The sequence below is a fragment of the Bicyclus anynana genome, chromosome Z, assembly GCF_947172395.1.
Source record: "Bicyclus anynana chromosome Z, ilBicAnyn1.1, whole genome shotgun sequence".
NCBI classification, from domain to species: Eukaryota; Metazoa; Arthropoda; class Insecta; order Lepidoptera; family Nymphalidae; genus Bicyclus; species Bicyclus anynana.
This window is the reverse complement of record NC_069110.1, coordinates 7,951,686-7,972,835: the sequence shown is the minus strand read 5'-3', so window position 1 is coordinate 7,972,835 and position 21,150 is coordinate 7,951,686. Positions and strand designations below refer to the sequence as shown.

At 36.1% G+C, this 21,150-nt stretch overlaps 1 protein-coding gene across 1 annotated transcript; it reads left to right on the top strand.

Annotated features, from left to right (window-relative positions):
• Nucleotides 1-627: 627 nt before the first annotated feature.
• LOC112050753 (uncharacterized) lies at nucleotides 628-19,658 on the top strand. The gene is made up of 3 exons (XM_024089129.2): nucleotides 628-750; nucleotides 6,534-6,823; nucleotides 18,735-19,658. Exons 2-3 carry the CDS (start codon nucleotides 6,542-6,544, stop codon nucleotides 19,227-19,229), a joined length of 777 nt encoding a protein of 258 aa, XP_023944897.1. The 5' UTR covers nucleotides 628-750; nucleotides 6,534-6,541; the 3' UTR covers nucleotides 19,230-19,658.
• Nucleotides 19,659-21,150: the final 1,492 nt, after the last annotated feature.

Genomic DNA, 21,150 nt, shown 5'->3' with positions numbered 1-21,150 from the left:
CTCGTTTCAAATAATTGAATTCGAAATAACTAGAAATGTATTTTTTGGTATCAGTATTTAAAAACTTTTGTATAATATTTGATGTTTTTTTATTTTGCGGTTTTAATTAAACAAAACAAAAACTACGAAGTTTATTATTTTTTGAACGAAATCCTATTTTTTTAGAAATCCCGCGGGAATCATTGATTTTACCGGGACTTAAGTAGCTTATGTTCTGTTCTTATTTTTGTTTAATTCATGAAAAGGTAACAAGTAAAATATAACCAGTCTTATCTTTTACATATTTAACATGATAATTGAAAATGGAATTATCTATACTAATATAATAAAGCTGAAGAGTTAGTTTGTTTGTTTGTTTGTTTGATTGAACGCGCTAATCTCAGGAACTACTGGTCCGATTTAAAAAAATCTTTCAGTGTTAGATAGCCTATTTATCGAGGAAGGCTATAGGCTATATATTATCCCCGGATTCCTACGGGAACGGGAACCACGCGGGTGAAACCGCGCGGCGTCATGCAGTTATAAAGTTCAAATAAATTAGTAAAATATGGAAATTTTTATCTTATAGCAAGGTTTGGCTTACATAGATGAACTAATTTTCCGACAAGGAAATCAGTAGAAACAAAAGTCAATATATTTCGGTATGGCTCACGGTTAAACATAGGCTCACCCACGCGTCTCTCGCGCCGCAATCGTCGCCTCCCGCTCGCCCAGTCCCGTCTACCTTCTCGTCGCCTTTACACGCAACAGGTCAGTGCATACAATCCAAATCATCCTTTATTAATTTACGCTGTTTGCGAATTCCACGTAAAACACATTTCAATTGCAGTGCGATATTCGTACCTATTGTATCAAGTGTTGTTTTGTTTATGTTCACGCATTTGTAGCATATTTGTTATCACATTTGTAATTTCAAACATTTTGTCCGTTCGAATTTGGAGTGGCCGTTTATTTTCGTCTAACCGTATAACATTCGCAGAGTGCATACAATACTCCTGTCCGAACAAAAACCGGGTTTCGTATCTAAAAATATCCCCATATCGAATGTTTGCGATATCTATTTTGGAATATGTTCCACTCTCCTCTGCATACAACGCTGCTTGATGTGGAACATCCATCAAGAATAAATGATTGTAGTATATTTTGAACTCGTTCTTTATGTAGTTTTGTTCCTCACGTAATTAAATTCTATAGCGTTCGATTTTTTGTTTATATCTATTATTCCATTCACGCTGAAAGAAATCTCATTCATATTAACATCGTTGTTCCCATGCCAAGATTTCGCTTTTTATCGTGCGTAGCTTTACAGAATTACGTCAAAATGTGTTTATACCTAGAGTTATTTATCGTGATTCAGTAACGGAGTAGTATTTTCTTTATGTTTTGTTTCGTTATTTTTGGCACATGATATTATGATTTTACATTAGCCATTGAAACGGGATATTACGTGGTTCTAAAAGCTGGTGCTTTTAGTTGTTTCCTATTGTTGCCAACGTGTGGATTTTATAGCTGTCGTTAAACATGTAAAGATTTCTTTCAAGGATTTGTAACACTATTTAATATTGTCATAAAACATAGTAACATTTTGATAAATATTCTTACAGTAAGGTAACTCTATAGATATAATAATATATCCAAACATTTATGGATATTTTAAACATAATAAAAATGGGATTTTGTTGAACAATCAGATTTATTCGACTTTGCCTGTGTAGAAATATTTTGTTTCAGATAACTGTTTTTCAATAAGCGCGATTCTATTTTTAATAAAGCGTTTGCCACCAAACGTCTGCCTTCCAGGCTCTTAATTTAACCTGAAAAAGTTGAAAAAAGAGTCTATGGTTAGCGCACAAAAACTGACAAATAGCAACTGAAACTTTTTTGAATTCGACGACCTTTTCGACTTCGATTTCAAAAATAAACCTAGTAGTGCTCCCTCGACTTATATAGTTTTACTGCGATACTCGAACCGTGATAGCCCAGTAGATATGACCTCTGCCTCCGATTCCGGAGGGTGTGGGTTCAAATCCGGTCCGGGCGTACACCTCCAACTTTTCAGTTGTGTCCTTCCTTCCTTATCAGCCGATAGACGTCCACTGCTGGACATAGGCCTCTTGCATGGACCTCCAAGCACAACGATCTCGAGCCGCCAGCATCCAGCGGCTCCCTGTGCATTTTAAGAAATTAAATATTATGTGTGTCAAAAGGTGAAGGAAACCAATGTGAGGAAACCTGCATACCAGAGAATTATCTTAATTCTCTGCGTGTGTGACCCTGTCAATCCGCATTGGGCCAGCGTGATGGACTATTGGCCTAACCCCTGTCATTCTGACAGGAGACTCGAGCTCAGCAGTGAGCTGAATATAGGTGGATAATGATGGTGACTATAAGAATATCTCCATTTATTACAAATACAATTTCATTCTTAATTTGATACTTTTTTATAAAAGTTTCAAATTCAATCAAATGATGCTCTCCATATTCCATAACAAAATATTAAAACATTTAATTAGAAACATAAATTCATTCCTTTACAAGCTATCCAACTGTACAAAGTTTATATTTTCAAATGGAAAAAACATTTCAATATCACAGAGAGCGTTATTAAATAACCTTGATACCTACGTTTTAAGAGTGGATCTCGAAAGCGTTCGCAATTTCATAGAGAAATTGAAATTCCGAACCATCAAAATTGCAGCAGATTACAACAGGAGTAAAATGATAACAGGTGGATTCGCCAGCATGGAGCATCACGGCAACAGAAAGAAAACAGTTAAAAATAAAATTCCCTAAACTTTTTGGCGCAAATAGTCTGCATGCACCTACTTACTCTCACAGAATAAAGAATGATCCAGAACGAGTCTATACAGACAGCGTAGTGAAGTCGGTGAAATCCTTGAAAAAACATTACACACAAAACGTCTCCTTGACATCCGCATATACAAACTTTTTTCATAATTAATATAATAATCAATAATTATTATACTGACTCTTATTATTTCACTGTAAATTACTTAAAGAATTCTTACATATTAATAATTAAATTAAAATAAATAAACTAATAATTAATAGTATTGACGGTCTCCGTGGCGCAGTGGTATGCGCAGTGACTGACAGAGGTCCTGGGTTCGATCCCCGGCTGGGCTGATTGAGGTTTTCTTAATTTATCCTACTCCTAACAAGTTAGATTGCATCATCACTTACCATCAGGTAAGATTGTAGTCAAGGGCTAACTTGTACAGAATTAAAAAAAAGTATAATAAATTTAAATTTATAAGAAATACATACCACATAATTGTTAATTAATTAATCAATAATTACCAATAAATTAAATCTCCATTTCTTTACTTTTTAAAATATTTAAAAACATAAGACGCCATTTTTCTTAAATAATATTATTAAAAACTACTGATGCAACGCTTCTCGGGAATGTGTTCGTTTTTGAATTTTATATTTGGAACGGCTACGACATGGTCGTATTCCGTGCGTACTATCTGTCTATTCTTTAATCTATGCTTACTCTATACGCTATACGAGTTCAAATATTTTTCAACAGTTGAGAGTCTATGGAACGCTTACAATGAAATTAACAGACGCATTTTGTACTTTCGTCGATAATGATGATAATAGGTATAAACATAAACTTGTCTTACACCTTATGGTATTAAACTGCAGGTAAACGAGTAAATTTACTCGTGCATTTATATAAACTGGCACAGATTTGATCGAGTGCTCTCAATAGCTCGATTTATCTAGTATAGTTGTTTGCTTATTCGTTTAGTTGTTAGTCGCGGCGGCTTTCGAGGCTCTAGAATAGTGTTGTGAGTTGGCCTATAAATTATGGAATTGAATTTTTTTAGTTTCTCAGTGGCAATCCAGGGTGGAAAAGTTGATGTTTTTTTTTCTATTCTTTACAAGTTAGCCCTTGACTACAATCTCACCTGATGGTAAGTGATGATGCAGTCTGATGAAAATCCACACTCCTTTCGGTTTCTACACGACATCGTACCGGAACGCTAAATCGCTTGGTGGTACGTCTTTGTCGGTAGGGTGGTAACTAGCCACGGCCGAAGCCTCCCACCAGCCAGACCTGGACCAATTAAGAAAACCTCAATCGGCCCAGCCGGGGATCGAACCCAGGACCTCCGTTTTGTCAGTCCACCGCGCATACCACTGCTCCACGGAGGCCGTGACAGTCGCCACACCTCGGAGAGCACTTTGCACCTCACCACTCATTATATCTTACGTTAGCTGACTGTGATAGTCATCATTCATCCATATTCGGGTCACTGCTGAGCTCGAGTCTCCTCTCAGAATGAGAGTGGTTTGACCAACAGACCACCACGCTGGCCCAATGCGGATTGGCAGACTACACACACGCAGAGAATTATGAAAATTCTACGTACGTAGATTCTAGGTACGCAGGTTTCCTCACAATGTTTTTCCTTCATCGTTTTGAGACACGTGATATTTAATTTCTTAAAATGCACACAACTGAAAACGTTGGAGGTGTATGCATCGACCGGACTCGAAATCACACCCTCCGGAAACGGAGGCAGAGGTCATATCCACTGGGCTATCACAGCTAGTTATAAGTTATAGTCAAATATTATAACTATAAGGCCGTCAGTTTGCATCGTGCAGCGTGATTCTTGATCTTAGCTCCTAATATTCTCTTAATAGAAGAAAGGCTTGAACCCTACAGTGGAACAATGACAAAGGTTATTAGCGATTTCTTTTCGACTGTAATATGGTAAACCTAGCTCATGATCAACTTAACATATTTCATTTAGAAGTATGTGTTAATGAAATCTGTTGTATGAATTAACTGTGAATGTTCAAGTATAGTTGATACATTGTTGATCTTAAGTCACCTGAGGATGCTTAATGCGTAGTGTTTTTGTCGGATCTGAATAGTGTTGGCTCTTTGATTTCCCAATTTTATGCGTAGTTTATTAAAATAAATCTATTAACATCGTTCTTAAAGCCACACTCAGTGCTGGGACGAAAATGATGACTTGTTGCCCATTCTGCAATATCACAATGCTTTGTGATAACTAGATGGTGACCAAATTGGCTTTTATTTTTTACTCTTCCCATTGAAAGCAAACTACACACCGGCCATTGTTTATAAGTTGAATAGCTTGTTGTTCCGAGCTCGATAAGATAACCCACTTATCATAATACTGTTCCCATCAATTCTATTGTTCATTCCTACTCAGAGGGACACATTAGATAATAGTACCCATCCTTTAACGCTGTATGAATTCGCTAATTGTTTATTCTTATCAATATCAGAACATTTCAATTTATCGTTATATTCAGCAGGTTTATTATGTAATTCGGTGTACCATTCAAGTAGTCTGTCACTATATCATTTTTCATCATTTTCGTATCCACTAACGGACATAGGCCTTTCACCGTTCACCGGCTCACCGGCTGATGTCACGAAATGATAGCGGAAGATGATGATGAAAGTATGTTTAAAAATTCAAAATTAATTAATTTCAATTAGGCTTATAAGCACTTTTGAAACATCAAATTTTGACACGATTTAATGGTAGTAAGTAAAGTCGAAAACTTAATATTAAAGTTACGGGGGTTATGAGTGTAAAATTGAATATATATTTATTATGTAACTCTATATAAGAAAATATACTGGCAGCATCCGTGCAAGTACGAATTGAATCAAAATTGATGAATTAAGGTCAAATGGACTATATACAACTAAAGATTAGTCGTATATAGTCCATTCGCAATACTGAATTGCTCGCAATCGACTTTTTAAGTGGGTATTACCGACGAAGGAATTTATAGTGACGTCAACGTTGCGCGTAATCACCTCTGATGTTTGGTAGAAGTCATTATGTTATTTTCAGTACAAGCGATTCACTTGCTATTTGAAAGTATTAGTAACTGTGCTTAAATTTTGAATAATTCAATGAATCATAAACACAGGTATCTTAAATTACTTGTTGGTAATATTGTTTTACGTAGTTGAATATTTTTTGGAGTACAGTGTTTCAGGCAAAGATTTGACTCAGTTTCAGGCAAAGAATTGACTCAAAACCAATGTCTAAAGACTACAGATTAATCTTTATATATAAATGTGACAGGTCATTCATCACGACATCTCAAAAACCGCTACTACCTCCCTGCCGAATTTTATCTTGGTACGTCACCAAGATGAAATTCGGCAGGGAGGAAGTTTATAGTTAGTAGGTGTCGCTAAGAGCGGATTTTGCGATAGGGCCGGATTAAGGAGGTCAAAGGGAGGGCTCATATTATCCAAAAAAAAAATACAGAATAAGTTTGCATGTAAGCGTTGTTTGTACAGGTATTCGTTTGTTATTTCTTCACGCCAGTACTACTGAACCGATTTGGTATGAAGGTTAGATTAAACCCTGCATTAATAAACATTGATACTTTTTTACCTCGAAATATTCCATGGGCTCATGAGAAATTTGGAAACAGAATTTCAAACGAACTAAGGCGGTCATTGGTAGTTTCATATTTTTATATGAACTTTACAGATAGCACGATGAGTCGCGTTGGCCGAGGCAGACGTACCCGCGTCTATGATTGCAACTACAACAAAGGAGAGAGCTATTACCGACCAGTTTTAGATCGCCTAGATGGAAAGACGCCGATTGTCCGTGAACCAGAAAACGATCGGATCAAAAATGGCGTCGGTGACCGTTTCCGCAGTCTCCTTGATGAAGTAGATGCTACAAAAGATGAGCTCTTTGACTCAAGAGGCGCACGTGCGACACGAGGCAAGCCACTGTCGTCTGCTTTTGAAGACGAAGAATTTAATGACGAAGTAAGTAAAAAAAATTACATGCTTAGAAAGATTTTGAAAAATGTGAAAACATTTTATTTATAAGATCTAACGCTTATTTGTAGATATTTCAAACTACGTCTTTGATATAATCGTGACATTGAAATTTTAAATAGAGCACAGGTGGGCCTTTGTGATATGTTTAGATTCTTTCACAACATACCACTTTGTTACCTAGGATATCACACTCAAAGGGCTTGGACCGTCTAAAATAGCATTCTAAGAAAGTTGTGTCCACTGGAATGGAATGGAATCATCTTTACAGTGTACATAAAAAAAAATTAAATCCTGTCTGTGAATAATACTTTTATCCGCTTTTTACGTGAATTTATATAAATGAATTTTACAACGCATTTCTTGTATGCATTCATGCATAAAGAATGCTTTAAGTGATCTTCAATGTCTGATATTGAAAGGCTCATCTACCTACGTTCTACGCACTTGTACAGTGTACGCACTTGCACTGTGTACGCACTTACACAGTCTATAAATTCCCAAAAACCGGCATTTTATCTTGAACTGTAACTTGGTCGTGTGAATTCTTTGAACTAATTCTATATTTCCTATTGTATCTTTTATACAAGAATGTATTATTCTCTCTTTCAAGAACTTCCAACGACTTTAGATCTAAAATCAATATGTATTTTACTCTGTTGTGCGCCATTACAATTACGTACGTTTCCAGACAATTTAAATTTTCAATTAAAATTTCCGAACATTTTTGTTTATTTACATTTATTTATGTGCATAACTGTCATTTAGGTTCAACAGATTTGCTGGGATCTGTATCGTAAAGTTACGAGGATATCAAACGTGCGTTTTTATTCGTCAGCATTATAACCTACGACTCTTTAATAGCAGACGCCTGATTTTAAACGTTCCGTATCAACCTAATAGAAACATACAAACAAAACTAACAAAACTGTGTTGATAAACGTGAGCCTCCGTGGCGCAGTGGTATGCGCGGTGGATTTACAAATGGAGGTTCTGGGTTCGATTGAGATTTTCTCAATTGGTCAAGGTCTGGCTGGTTAGAGGCTTCGGCCGTGGCTAGTTACCACCCTACCGGCAAAGACCTACCGCCAAGCGATTTAGCGTTCCGGTACGATGTCGTGTAGAAACCAAAAGGTGTGTGGATTTTCACCCTCCTCCTAATAAGTTAGCCCGCTTCCATCTTAGAGTGCATCATCGCTTACCACCAGGTGAGATTGTAGTCAAGGGCTAACTTGTAAAGAAAATAAAAAAATCACACAAACAAAGAAAAAGGTTGAAATTAATTTGCGTATAAGTTACAGTGTCGAAAATAAATAAACATACTACGTCGCTCTTGAATTTGGCATCTTATTATCCATTACCTATTTTGGGACATTTCTATTTTCATGGAACACTGGTAGATACCCATATTGGAATGTATGCGTCAATGTATTTTTACGAGTACATAAACAGGTGGAAAGTCATCGTGATGTAGGCGAGGCAACTTTATAAATACATTTTGAGTCGTTTATTATTGTGCGGCTACTTAGAATTTGTCACCGCCTTCCTTGTTATAGAATTACTAGCTGATGCCTATGACTTTGTCCGCGTGTAATTCAGTTTCTCTTAAATTTCCCTGAAACCAAAAAGTAAAGAGATGAGTTTATAGTAAAGAGATATGACTTGAGATTGGAAGTGAAGCCTCATGATATGTATGTAATTACATCGGCAACTAAGCTATTGTTCATACTTCTATCTTAAAATCGTTTAGGTATGAAAGCATAACAAATATCTCGTGAGTTTTTGCAGTAAATAACACTTACGATTGTTTTAGATTAAATTTATGATTGATAAAAACAAAAAGAAATAATTATTTTATGCCTAAACTTTTAACTAGGCTAATTTGTTGTTTTTGTAACGCTAATGTATCCAGACGCAGATGTTTGGAAACTCATATTTTATTCATTTTCCAAATTGATCAGAAATATTGTTTTATCAAGACCATTTACTTTTTGTTGATTGAAAAAAATTCTTTTTCCTCCCTCTTATTTGATAATTTTATATTTCTCAACGGATTTTGTTATTAATTTCAAGCTTGGTATCATTTCCTGTTACTGTATAGTCGGCCGTTTTAGCAAGTTACAGCCTCAAGAATTACCTTCCATTTTTTCCGTGTAATTCCTCCGCCTCGAGAACGGAATTATTGTGTCCGCAGCAGGTGAACAGAAATTAAATGTTTACGTAACTTTTCTTTTATATTATATGACTAGCCGATGCCCCGCGGTTTCACCCGCGTAGTTTCTGTTTCCGTGAAAATATGGGAATATAATATAGCGTGGCTTTCTAGTGGTAAAAGAATTTTCAAAATTGGTTCAGTTGATCTAGAGATTACCTACAACAGCACAAACTTTACTCTCTGTTCATTATTGTTTCTTCCTTGTTTATTGTGTTTGTATAGTTAATATTATTTTATTTTCATTTCAGTTTCATGAGTCACCTACTTGAGAATGTTTTCTTTCAATCTTACGCAAAGTTTGAATTTACGAGAACAATTCACAAAGGATGGCAATTATCGCGGAGTTTTTCCACGTTTTTTGAAAACACAATATTTTTGGCTTCCTCTTGACCTTTTGCAATTGTGTTGAAACTTTGTTGAAAGTTGTTTTTTTTTTGTATATTCTGAATAGACTTTGGTAGGTTTCAGGCGTCATGTTGGGATCTTGCGAAATACTAAGGGGTGGAATTTTTGTTTTTATGATAGGCCAGCGGACGCCCGCGACTTCGTTCTCGTAAAAATCGATGTCAACTTTTAACCCCTATTTCAAAATATTATATTCAACAGCGGACCCACTCAAGGTTCGCTTTCACTTATGTGCACTTCTTCCATAAACCCTAACTTACCTTACTACCAACCTAAACCTACCCAGTCCTCTTGCATGTACTTCCGGACACCACGTTCTCGAGCCGCCAGCATCCAGCGGCTCCCTGCAACCCGCGACCAACACGGAGCTTTTTTGCATGCGGGGTCGCCATTCCAGCATCATGGGAACCCAATGCCTATTGGCTCTTTGAGCTAAGTGGCTTGTCCAAGCCCACTGCAACTTCAGCTTTATGACTCGCTTTGTCAGCGCCTTTGGTTCTTCTGCGGACTTCCTCATTTATGATTGGATCACGCATAGAAACTCCAAGCATACTCGTAATTCGCTCAATCGCGCGCTAAATGACTTTAAGCCTTCTAACTAGGCCTATAGTTAGCGACCAAGTCTCGGATCCGTAGGTCATCACAAAATACACATATATGGTGTATAATACTTAGACAAAATATTTATTCACAAAAAGATACGGATTTATTCAATTTCAGCCTCAGGTGTGTAGTTAAACCAATCGAATATTTATTTCATGTAATTAAATACCAAGAATAAAACAGAATTAATTCATAGAAAGTTAAACTATTACAGTACGTAATTAGCAGCCATTGTATTATTTTACAATTGTGATATCAAATTAATTTTATAATTAGGTACCCGTCATGTTTAATATCATTTCAATTACGAAATCATATGGAAATTATTTAAAACAATGTGTTATTCGTATGTTGGTTTCACTATTTTGATAAACGTACGTATCATGCTTCGATATAATTTACAAAAATTTATTTAGCGTACGAGAAAATTACTAATACCTATTTGCTTTGTAATATAGTCACACTAGAGTTCGTGTTTAATACAAGAACTCTGGTGTTGTTTCTAGAGAAGGCACTAGATCTTAATATTATTAAAACTTATCCTTACATAAATACAAAGACGCTTCCCGAGTTTGTACGCTGAGAAGATTTTAAGCTAAGTAATGGATTTTATCCGTGATAGCCCAGTGGATATGACTTCTGCCTCCGTTTCCGGAGGAACCCGGTCCGTGGCACATACTTCCAACTTTTCACTTGTGTGCATTTTAAGAAATTAATTATCACATGTCTCAAACGGTGAAGGAAAACATAACGAGGAAACCTGCTTATCAGAGAATTTTCTTAATTCTCTGCGTTTGTGAAGTCTGCCAACCCGGATTGGGACCTGGTGGACTATTGGCTTATCCCCTCCAGCAGTAGTCGTTCATTGGCTGTGATGACGATGATGCTCAATGATGATGATGATGATGATGATGATGAAACCCACCTCACAGTGGTGACTTATAGTTTGTCACAGCAACTATTTGTCACTTCATTCATGCCGGGTTAATATTCATTACATAATATAAATACTGTTGAGTAAATGACAAACGTTTATCTATTATTTATTATATTTTGCTTCTATTTTGATTGAACTAAAATTCTCGGATCTTGTATACTTGACCTAATTCATAATAATACTCCACGAAAATACATTTAAAACAACATACGCATCCGTCCAATAATGTAGTAAACGTACGCTAGTGTAGTGATTGCCCGCCGCCCAAAGGCGACTCTAAAACCCCTTCAGGTCCTTCAGGAGCGATGCATGCGTCATTGCGTATAAATCACGCTCCGTGGTTTATACGCAATAACGAATTACATAGAGACCTAGATCTCCCCACAATAGCCCAATGTATAAAACAGCTGTCGACAACTTATTTTGTGAGAGCCGCCACACACCCCAACCATGGCAAACAATTTAAAACGTTATACGAGTATAAGAATATCATTTTATTTCAGTACTTACCCAAAATAAAGTCGGTAGTGATAAGCCCTATGCAAGGAAAGCACGAGATGTCGTCGGTCCTGGTCATTATAAATAATATCTGGTAGTGTAAGTTATAAGAGTAAATATTATCACCCAATTAAGGAGCCTATGTCATCTGCATCATTAACAACTTATATTCGGCTCACTGTTGAGCAAGAGTCTCCTCTCAAGGGAAGAGAAGCGTTAAGCCTTAGTCCACCACGCTGGTTATTGCGGATTGGCAGACTTCACATAAGTAGAGAATTAAGAAAATTCTCAGGAATGCAGGTTTCTTCACGATGTTTTTTCTTTATCGTTTGAGACACGTGATATTTAATTTCTTATGAATAATAAAATGCACAAAACTGAAAAGTTAAAGGGTGTGGGTTCAAATCGGATCTTGATCGGATTCGAACCTACACCCTCCGGAGGTCATATCCAAACCGGTAACTTAAACTTTTCATAACATTGACAGATTTCATAACAATATGGATGAAAATTGTAAATATATTTTTAACATGTTTAACCAGTAACATTATTTTACTGAAATATAAAAACACGTTTGAATTCTAAATAACAAAGTTTATGTTCATGAAACCTGTCAACATGTTTTACTCAATATTTTTTTAGTAACAACAAATTTTGGAGCGCTTTAAGAGTAAAATTGAATTTGGCGTTGCAACTGTAAATTTAAAAGGGAATTTCAAAATATGAAACGCTTTTGCTACTTCAAACGCTAATTGAAACTATCAAAACGTCTGTATCATGTTTAAAATATTGAAAAGTCTAGTTAAATACCAATACTCGCAAATTATTATTGGTTCATGTTTCAAGCTTACAGAATTTAACAAAACGGTGATAATGATTTTGTTGTAACCAACCAAACAAACAAATATAAATGGGTTATAACCATTTGTTAGGTATTTGGTGGGTTTGTAAGTAACAAAACCTGTTAGGAGGTTTTATATTTAAGAATGAGATGTTCGTTCCTGAAGATAATTCCTCGCGGATTTCACCCACGTAGTTCCCTTTCTCGTGGGAACACGGGGATGGAAATAATTAATGCAGCTTCCCACCAATGAAATAATTAAAAAAACAGTATAGCGTCGTAGTCGTGAAAGCGTAAGTAACAAACAAATTCACTTATTCATCCGTAATATTATAATTATGATTTTCGACAAATCGTCTATAGATACCTAATATCTCGTTTCAGAGAAAGCGAAATACTACGTCGAGCAAACAGATATATAATTATGCCCTCTTAGCCTCCTGACATTCTGAGCTCTTTTAAAATAAAGCAAACTTTAAACCACCGGTGAGGTCAAGACAATTTACAATTCTTGTTATTGTAATAAAATCCAATAGATGAGGAACCGAAGAGGAGATTGTAGGATTTACTTAAGCGCGTCTAATTATTCTGTCGGAGAAATCTTCACGTACCTCCACGTATTAGCCCTTAATATTAGAAGGTACGCTTAGGAACAAATCTGACAATTTGAGCGTAATCTAAAGGGAGGGTTAAAAATTTACTAGATAAAATCCTTGTATTACAGTTCTATGAGTGTGATTAATTATTTTTATTTTGAGAAATTAGAAGAAATAATCCCAAAATAATTTTAAGTATGTTTTTACGATTTCGATAAGCTGAAGTAATATGAATTGCATTGAAAGTGGAAATTGTAAATAGCCTTCCTATGATTTAATCTACTATATGTAAGAACTGATAACACGTGATAGCCCAGTGGATATGACCTCTGCCTCGGATTCCGGAGGATGTGGGTTCGAATCCGGTCCGGGACATGTACCTCCAACTTTTCAGTTGTATGCATATTAAGAAATTAAATATCACGTGTCTCAAACGGTGAAGGAAAACATCGTGAGAAAACCTGCATAGGTACCAGAGAATTATCTTAATTCTCTGCGTGTGTGAAGTCCGTCAATCCGCATTGGGCCAGCGTGGAGGACTATTGGCCTAACCCCTCTCATTCTGAGAGGAGACTCGAGCTCAGAAGTGAGCCGAATATGGGTTGATGACGATGTAATAACTCCCTGTGACGCTTCAGTATGTAGACGTTTTGCGTCATGGGCTCCTTTACTATAATTAGGTCTTGTGGAAATAAGATCTTTTTTACTCGTACGGTTCTGAGAAAATAATCTATCATTAACGATGTAATATGAGTTCCAACAAGTTCTTAGAAGAAGAAAAATTTATTGTTAACATAACACTTTCATGTTTAGAAAAGATAATAATTTTGCTTGTTAAGCCATTTACATAGGTCATAGTCGCAATACTATAATAATCTCAATATATAAATGCGAAAGGTCATTCATCGCGGAATCTCGAACACCGCTTGACGTATAAAGATAAAATTTGGCAGGAAAGTAGCTTGTCGGTAGCTTGTACTCAGCTTAGAACGTATTGCGATAGGGCCGGATTATGGAGGTCAAAGGGCGAACGAAGACGCGGGCTTCCGCTAGTTATCTATATATTTCAGTTACTAATAATTATAATGTTAACGCTGTGTTTGTGTGTGATGTGTGAAGTAGAATTCCCAACTGAATTTCAAATCTCGTTATATATTTCCCAAGTTCTTTTTATTATAAAATCAAAGTTAAAATTCATTTAGTTCAGTTAAGCTTAGTTTACATACAGATTTTTTACTAGATTTTCTTTTTGTTGGCCTGTAACCCCCGGACCTGAACCAGTTAACCGCGGAACCAATAGGGCCACAGGCAGTGTTATTATATAGTAGCAAATTTATAAAGGACAAGACTATTTAGAGCCAATTCATGATGACAACCTACATGTTCCACATTATGTGGTATTCACCTATCACGCAAATGCCAGTGGATCGATATAAAATTGTACAGATAAAATAATCTTCAACACACGAGTAATCAAAATCCACGCTTGTAATATTGTAAATTCCAAAGTAACTCTGTATGTATGTAACCTTATTCACGGCTAATCCACTGAACCGATTTTGATGAATATTGGATACAAAGATAAATTGGACGGCAAAAACATATTATATTAAACGGGGTAAAACAGACCTTAATAGTTTGTTTGAAAGATCTTCACTTTTAGAGTTATATTTTTGAAAGTTAGTGCATAAATAACAAGATAAATCATAAATATATGATTTAAAAATTTTGACTTCTCTAATAAAATTTAATGCTGAAAGCCGTGATAACCCAGTGGATATGACCTCTGCTTCCGTTTCCGAAAGGTGTGAGTTCGAATCCGGTCCGGGGCATGCACCTCCATCTTTGCAGTTGCGTGCATTTTAAGAAATTAAATACCACGTGTCTCAAACGTCGAAGGAAAACATCATAAGGAACCTGCATACCAGAGAATTTTCTAAATACTCTACGTGTGTAAAGTCTGCTAATCCGTGGCTATTGTTAAAATATAAACTATAGCGAAATTAAAAAGTGAATGAAATTTTTCACTGATTTTATAGCTGACAAAAGACGAAGTCACGGGCGTCCTACTGTATTAGGCAGTTATAGTAGCACTACTACTATTACTTTACTTAAAATATAAATAAAAGGGATGTATTTTTGTATAGTTCATTAAAAATACATTAAAAAGCGTCATTGAAGTTATATTCCACGTCCATGCCTCAATTCAACAGTCGGAAAACATAACGACAACATTAAGGGGGTGTTCACACTTATGAGTACGGCCATGTATCCACGGTCGTGGGTTCGATACCCGCAACTGGAAAATATTTGTGTGATGAGCGATGAGAGATTAAGTTTAGTATATGTATACATATATACATGGTAAAATTAGTTATATTAGTACCCATACCATAGGAGGCATATACGCTTACTTTGGGGCTAAGTAGTAATGTGTGTATTGTTTTTACTACATTTATTTATTCTGCTGGTTTTGTGACAACCGTTACGCATATTACGGTTTTCACATACATATTCAACTAATCTGTAATATTAGAAAGATATCTCGGACATCTGCGTAATAGCATGTTCTAACTTCGTCGTCGTCGTTATCAACCCATATACGGCTCACTGCTGAGCTCGAGTCTCCTCTCAGAATGAGAAGGGTTAGGCCAATAGTCCACCACGCCAGCCCAATGCGGATTGTCAGACTTCACATACGCAGAGAATTAAGAAATTCTCTGGTATGCAGGTTTCCTCACGATGTTTTCCTTCACCGATTGAGACACGTGATATTTATTTCCATAAAATGCACACAACTGAAAAGTTGGAAGTGCATGCCCCGGACCGGATTCGAATCCACACCCTCCGAAATCGGAGGCAGAGGTCATATCCACTGGGCTACCACGGCTCTTATGTTCTAACTTAGCGTACTTATAAGCTTTTGGATTTCTATACTTTTTTATTTATCTTGCTGAAAGTCCCAGTTTGACTTGAAATTTTTAGATCACCAAACTGACCTCATACTGAAATAATTAACCAGTGGTAGACGACAAAACATTTAGTGCAAGTTTTATATATTGGAATATACCTTCCAAGATTTGAAAAATATCTATGGTCGTGAGTATGCTATGTAAATGTGCACTACGGGTGTTGATTGCTATACCTACACTACTTTCATCATAGAGATAGTTTTTTTTTTCAAGAATATTTGCCATATTTTTAAATATGACCAATATTCCCATTCCCCTCCAACTAGCCGGAAAAGACTGTGCTAGGAGTGGGTACAACAATAAACCAACGGGGCTGGGATCGAACCACCACCCCTCGGTGATGAGTCCGACCGTTCTTAATGTTGAGCTATTGAGCCTATGTTACAACAGTTATTTCACTCCAGTAACCAAAATGTACAACTCTCAAAAGAAAATCAAATCAAAGGAATAGACAATTTCTATTTGTAAACAAAAAAATTGTAAGAAATTGAATTCTCTACAATTTTGGTTCCTTAACCTTTTGACGTAGAACCAAAAATTACAAGCAATGCCGTTCCAAAAATTTAACTGACAGCTCACAGTTCATGATTACCTCACGTCAAGTGTGTACACGCCCTTACAATTACATTCACAGTAAATGTTATCGTTTGAGAAATGAGCAATTATTTTCTCGTTTGTTTGCTCAGTTGAGGGAACATTGCAGCTCTGCCTTTTTATAATTATTTACTATTTTATTTTTGTTATTGATATCCTACATATACTTACTCAACAATTCACAGTCGATGATTTTAATATTAATAACTGACTTATAATAGATACACTTTTTATTTATTTTCCAACATGTGTTTATTTTGAATAAGAAATAAACATCGTTATTTCGCAATTATCTATCGAAATTATTTACCGTTTGAGCCTCAATAGTTCAACGGTAAGAGCGGTCGGGCTTATCACCTACGGGTGGTGGTTCGATCCGCACGCCGTTGGGCTATTGTCGTACCCACTCCTAATACAGTTTTTCGATATTCGATTACGACTAGTTGGAAGGGAATGGGAAGAAAGAAATAAAAGACGAATTTCTTTTCTTTCCTTACATGTCGAGGTATGTTTGGCTATGCAGGCTCTCGTAGGTACTATGTCTCATTAACACTTCTTAAATAAATAAATAATTATATACTACGCTACGTCGTAGGCAAAGAAACACGCATTTTTTATGCGCAGTGGAGCAGGTCCTGGGTTCGATCACTGGCTGGGCTGATTGAGGTTTTCTTAATAGGTTCAGGTCTGGCTAGTGGGAGGCTTCGGCCGTGGCTAGTTACCCTACCGACAAAGACGTACCGCTAAGCGATTTAGCGTTCCGGTACGATGTCGTGTAGGAACCGAAAGGGGTGTGGATTGTCATCCTACTCCTAACAAGTTAGCCCGCTTCCATCTTAGATTGCATCATCACTTACCATCAGGTGAGATTGTAGTCAAGGGCTAACTTGTATAGAATAAAAAAAAACCTTGTTAATGGCAAAATAAACATAAAAGTAATGAGCTATTTTCCTGCGTCTACTTTCCTATAAATATATAATAACTCCCTACGTTGTTTATAAAGTGGTAATAGAATGCGCGTAGAAAATCTTTTGATCAAGAAATTGCAGATTGAATATCAATTTCATGGCTTGTTGCATGCTGCCAATGTAGCCTTCACCTGTCGGGCCAATGAATAGCACAAAGGAAGCTGACGGCTACTCGATATTACTTTTATCGAGCTTAATAAAGATTGTCAAAACGTTAACGAGCTAGTTGACGTGTAGGTGTAAACACAGTCTTTTGTTAGCGAATACATTTTGTTTTGTTATGTCTGGCGTTGGATTTTGCAACACAGCATGTTGTTCAATCAATACACTGTCTAATGGTGTAATCATTAGCATTATCAGCTTACTTTAACGGATAATACAAAGCCAAGCCTCCCTAGTTGTACGAGAGGTGATATGGAGTTTGGACCCATCATTCTGCTTCAGAGTGGGTTGGTAGGCTTCATCATCATCATCAGTATCAACACATATTCGCGTCATTGTTGAGCTCGAGTCAGTGCTGATTGGCAGACTTCACACACGCAGGGAATTAAGAAAATTCGCTGGTGTGCAGGTTTCCTCACGATTTTTCACGTGATATTTTATTTCTTAAAATGCACACAACTGAAAAGTAAGAGGTGCATGTACCGGAGCCCTCCGGAATAGGTGGCAGAGGTCATATCCACTGCGCTATCACAGCACGGGTTTGCAGGCTTACGGTGATAAAATTAAATTCTTTAATGACCTCTATTAGATGGTAATAAATAAAGACACGCGGGTGTAATGCCAACTTTCCAAATTTGGGATAGAAAATTGCCTTACTTTATTTTGCTGGCCTGACCGAAGTTTGTGGGCCGCATTGACTGGAACCTACCTAACTAACCACTGGACCCTTAGGGCAAAAATATTATTTATGCACTCCATGTGCATAAATAATATCTCACTCACAACCGGTGGTAAAAACTACATCAAAACTCGTTGCGTGGTATATCGAAGAATATAATATAACTTCGTCGGCGTGGAATTCAGTTTTTCACAAATCCCGCGGGAACCATGAATTTTTCCGAGATAAAAATAGGCTTTGTGTTAATCCAGAATAAAATCTATTTCCATTCCAAATTTCAGCCAAATCACTTCAGTATTAGCGGCGTTAAAAAGTTAGAAACATCTATACAAACATCCATTCGCGTTTATAATATTAGTAAGATTGTTGAGGAAAACTTTGTTGTATACTATTTTATTGATTAATTTACGTTCAATTTCACAATTTCAGATCACAGAGTCACTGAAGCGTCTACGCGCTAAGAAGGCTTCTCGGATTAATGAAGATATCGATTTTGATAACAGTGTAGCCAACCTTGAGAACAGAATAAAGATATCCGACAAGATTCTCGAGAGTGTGGGTATTGGGAGCTCTGAAATCAGCGGTGCCAGGCGGGCTTTAAAAGAGAACGAGGAGCGTACAGAAAAGCGTATCGCACGTAGACTAAATGAGGAGAACGCATTAACAAAGTGGACGGCGCTTAAGGATTTTGACGATGAAACAGCGGCTGTACAACGAGCGAAAGCAACACGAGCCCGTCTGACAGATCTTGAAGACGAAATGACAGAGTTAAGTGAGAGAACTGCTGCTAGAGAAAAACGCGCAGCACGCCTTCGAGCTTTAGTTGCCGAAGCTGAATCAGACTCGACTGTCACGACATCTAACGTTGCCGCCTCTAAAGTTAGCATCCGCGCAGAACGTGAGAAAAAGCAAGTCACTTTCTAGGAATTATTCGTAATCCAAACTGCGCAGAGTATAAATCAATATAGCCAGACTAGGCAATTATTTGCTAAGGAAATTAATAGTCATTAGATATTTATAGGTAAGCCATATTTATCTTATTGTTTTAAATACGACTTCAACGTTGCTGTTATGGCTCGTTGATTTAGTCTTTATATACGGTACTGTATCTTATCATAATATATATTATTCCTTAATTTGAGTAGATAATATGCCCCAAACTCACTATAGTACCTATGTGCAATTATACAACTGCGTTTGGGTTTAGATAAATATTACTGGTCTTTGTAATCCTGCATTTGTCAATTGTACCACGTTCTAGTCAGTGTTTCTTTTATATTAATGTATAGAATAAAGGAATCTGTATTTCCATTGTTTTATTTAAGTCTTTAATAAATAAACTTTTATACGATAGGGGGTTTGTTTTTTTTTTGTATGAGTGTCGTAAATTATTACGTATACGTTTTGAAATCCATAATATCTAATGAAAATTGATATAAAATCAATTTTTATATTCTAAAAAGGATATTACGAGGAATCACTAAGAGAAACTCAATCAAATACCTCTAATGTTTATTTTTATATTTTAGGACTTTTGATAGTTTAGCAAAGCAATATTAAATTGTAAATCTGTAATTGAGAGTCTCTTGAAACCGTTGCGAACCGAATATTTGATTCACAAAACCACTTGATCATCTATCGCTGCAGGTAAAGCTTTGTTTTGTTGCGTTTGCTACAGAATGCTTTGTTTCGACAGCGCATTCAGCGCAGCGTATCATTGAAACAATCAAATTTGATATTATTTGATTCGTTAAATTGTATCAAAGCAGGTCGGCCACTTTCATACAAGCTGTGTCCAACCGTAAAGTTCCATGTCCACAAATAACCTGATGTTTTATCGATATCTATGCTGCAATCGAACTATTTTCTGCTTTATATAAGTATATCTTATATATAGCAGAAAAAAATTTTGTAGTTCATCTTTTGTTGAGTTTAGAAGTGAATTAAAAACTGACACAATTATTCAAGAAAGACTTCTCGTCTCATTATTTTGTTCAAGTTAGCTCCATATATCAATAAATTTATTTTTTAACAATAAAACACACGAAAACAAATAAACACATTTTTAAAAAGTTAATAACTTATTTAAATATCCTCTTTATCCAAATCATGTAAATTCCAATTTAAATTATATGGGTAAAATATTTTTCCCTATTACTTATATTAGGAATTATAATTACTTTTGATTTCAGTAAGTATTTTTTTAATAATTATAGAAATGCTCCTGGCGTCTAAAACAATAATTATTTTATGAATATAAATAACTTATCTTTATTACATGTAATACTTCTATAGCTACTAATATTATAAAAAGGAAATATTTGAATTATTGTATGTAAAAAAATAACTCAAAAACTACTAGACCGATTTGAAAAATTATTATTAATCAGGTATCTAGACTAATATTATAAAGCTGAAGAGTATGTTTGTTTGCTTGCTTCAACTAGTGGTTCGATTTGAAAAATTCAGTGTTAGATAGCCCATTTATCGAGGAAGGCTATAGGCTATATATTATCCCCGAATTCCTACGAAAACGAGAACCATGCGTGTGAAACTGCAAGGCGCCAGCTAGTATTTTAACTGCAGGTATTCTTACGGGAATGGAAACTACGCGAGTAATAGTTATTTATATTACGTTGATAGGTGGCCCGCGTTTTGCATACCAGTTCTCAATACACGTCCTATAACTAACGCACAAGTTACGTGAGAAATTACCAACTAAGCTACAACTAGGGAATACCATAAAATCTTACTGAATTATGTGATCATGAAATTCGAAAAGTTCATAGTTGAATTCCTGAAGTTACTAATACTTGGTGACGGAGTTTATAGCAAGTAACATTTC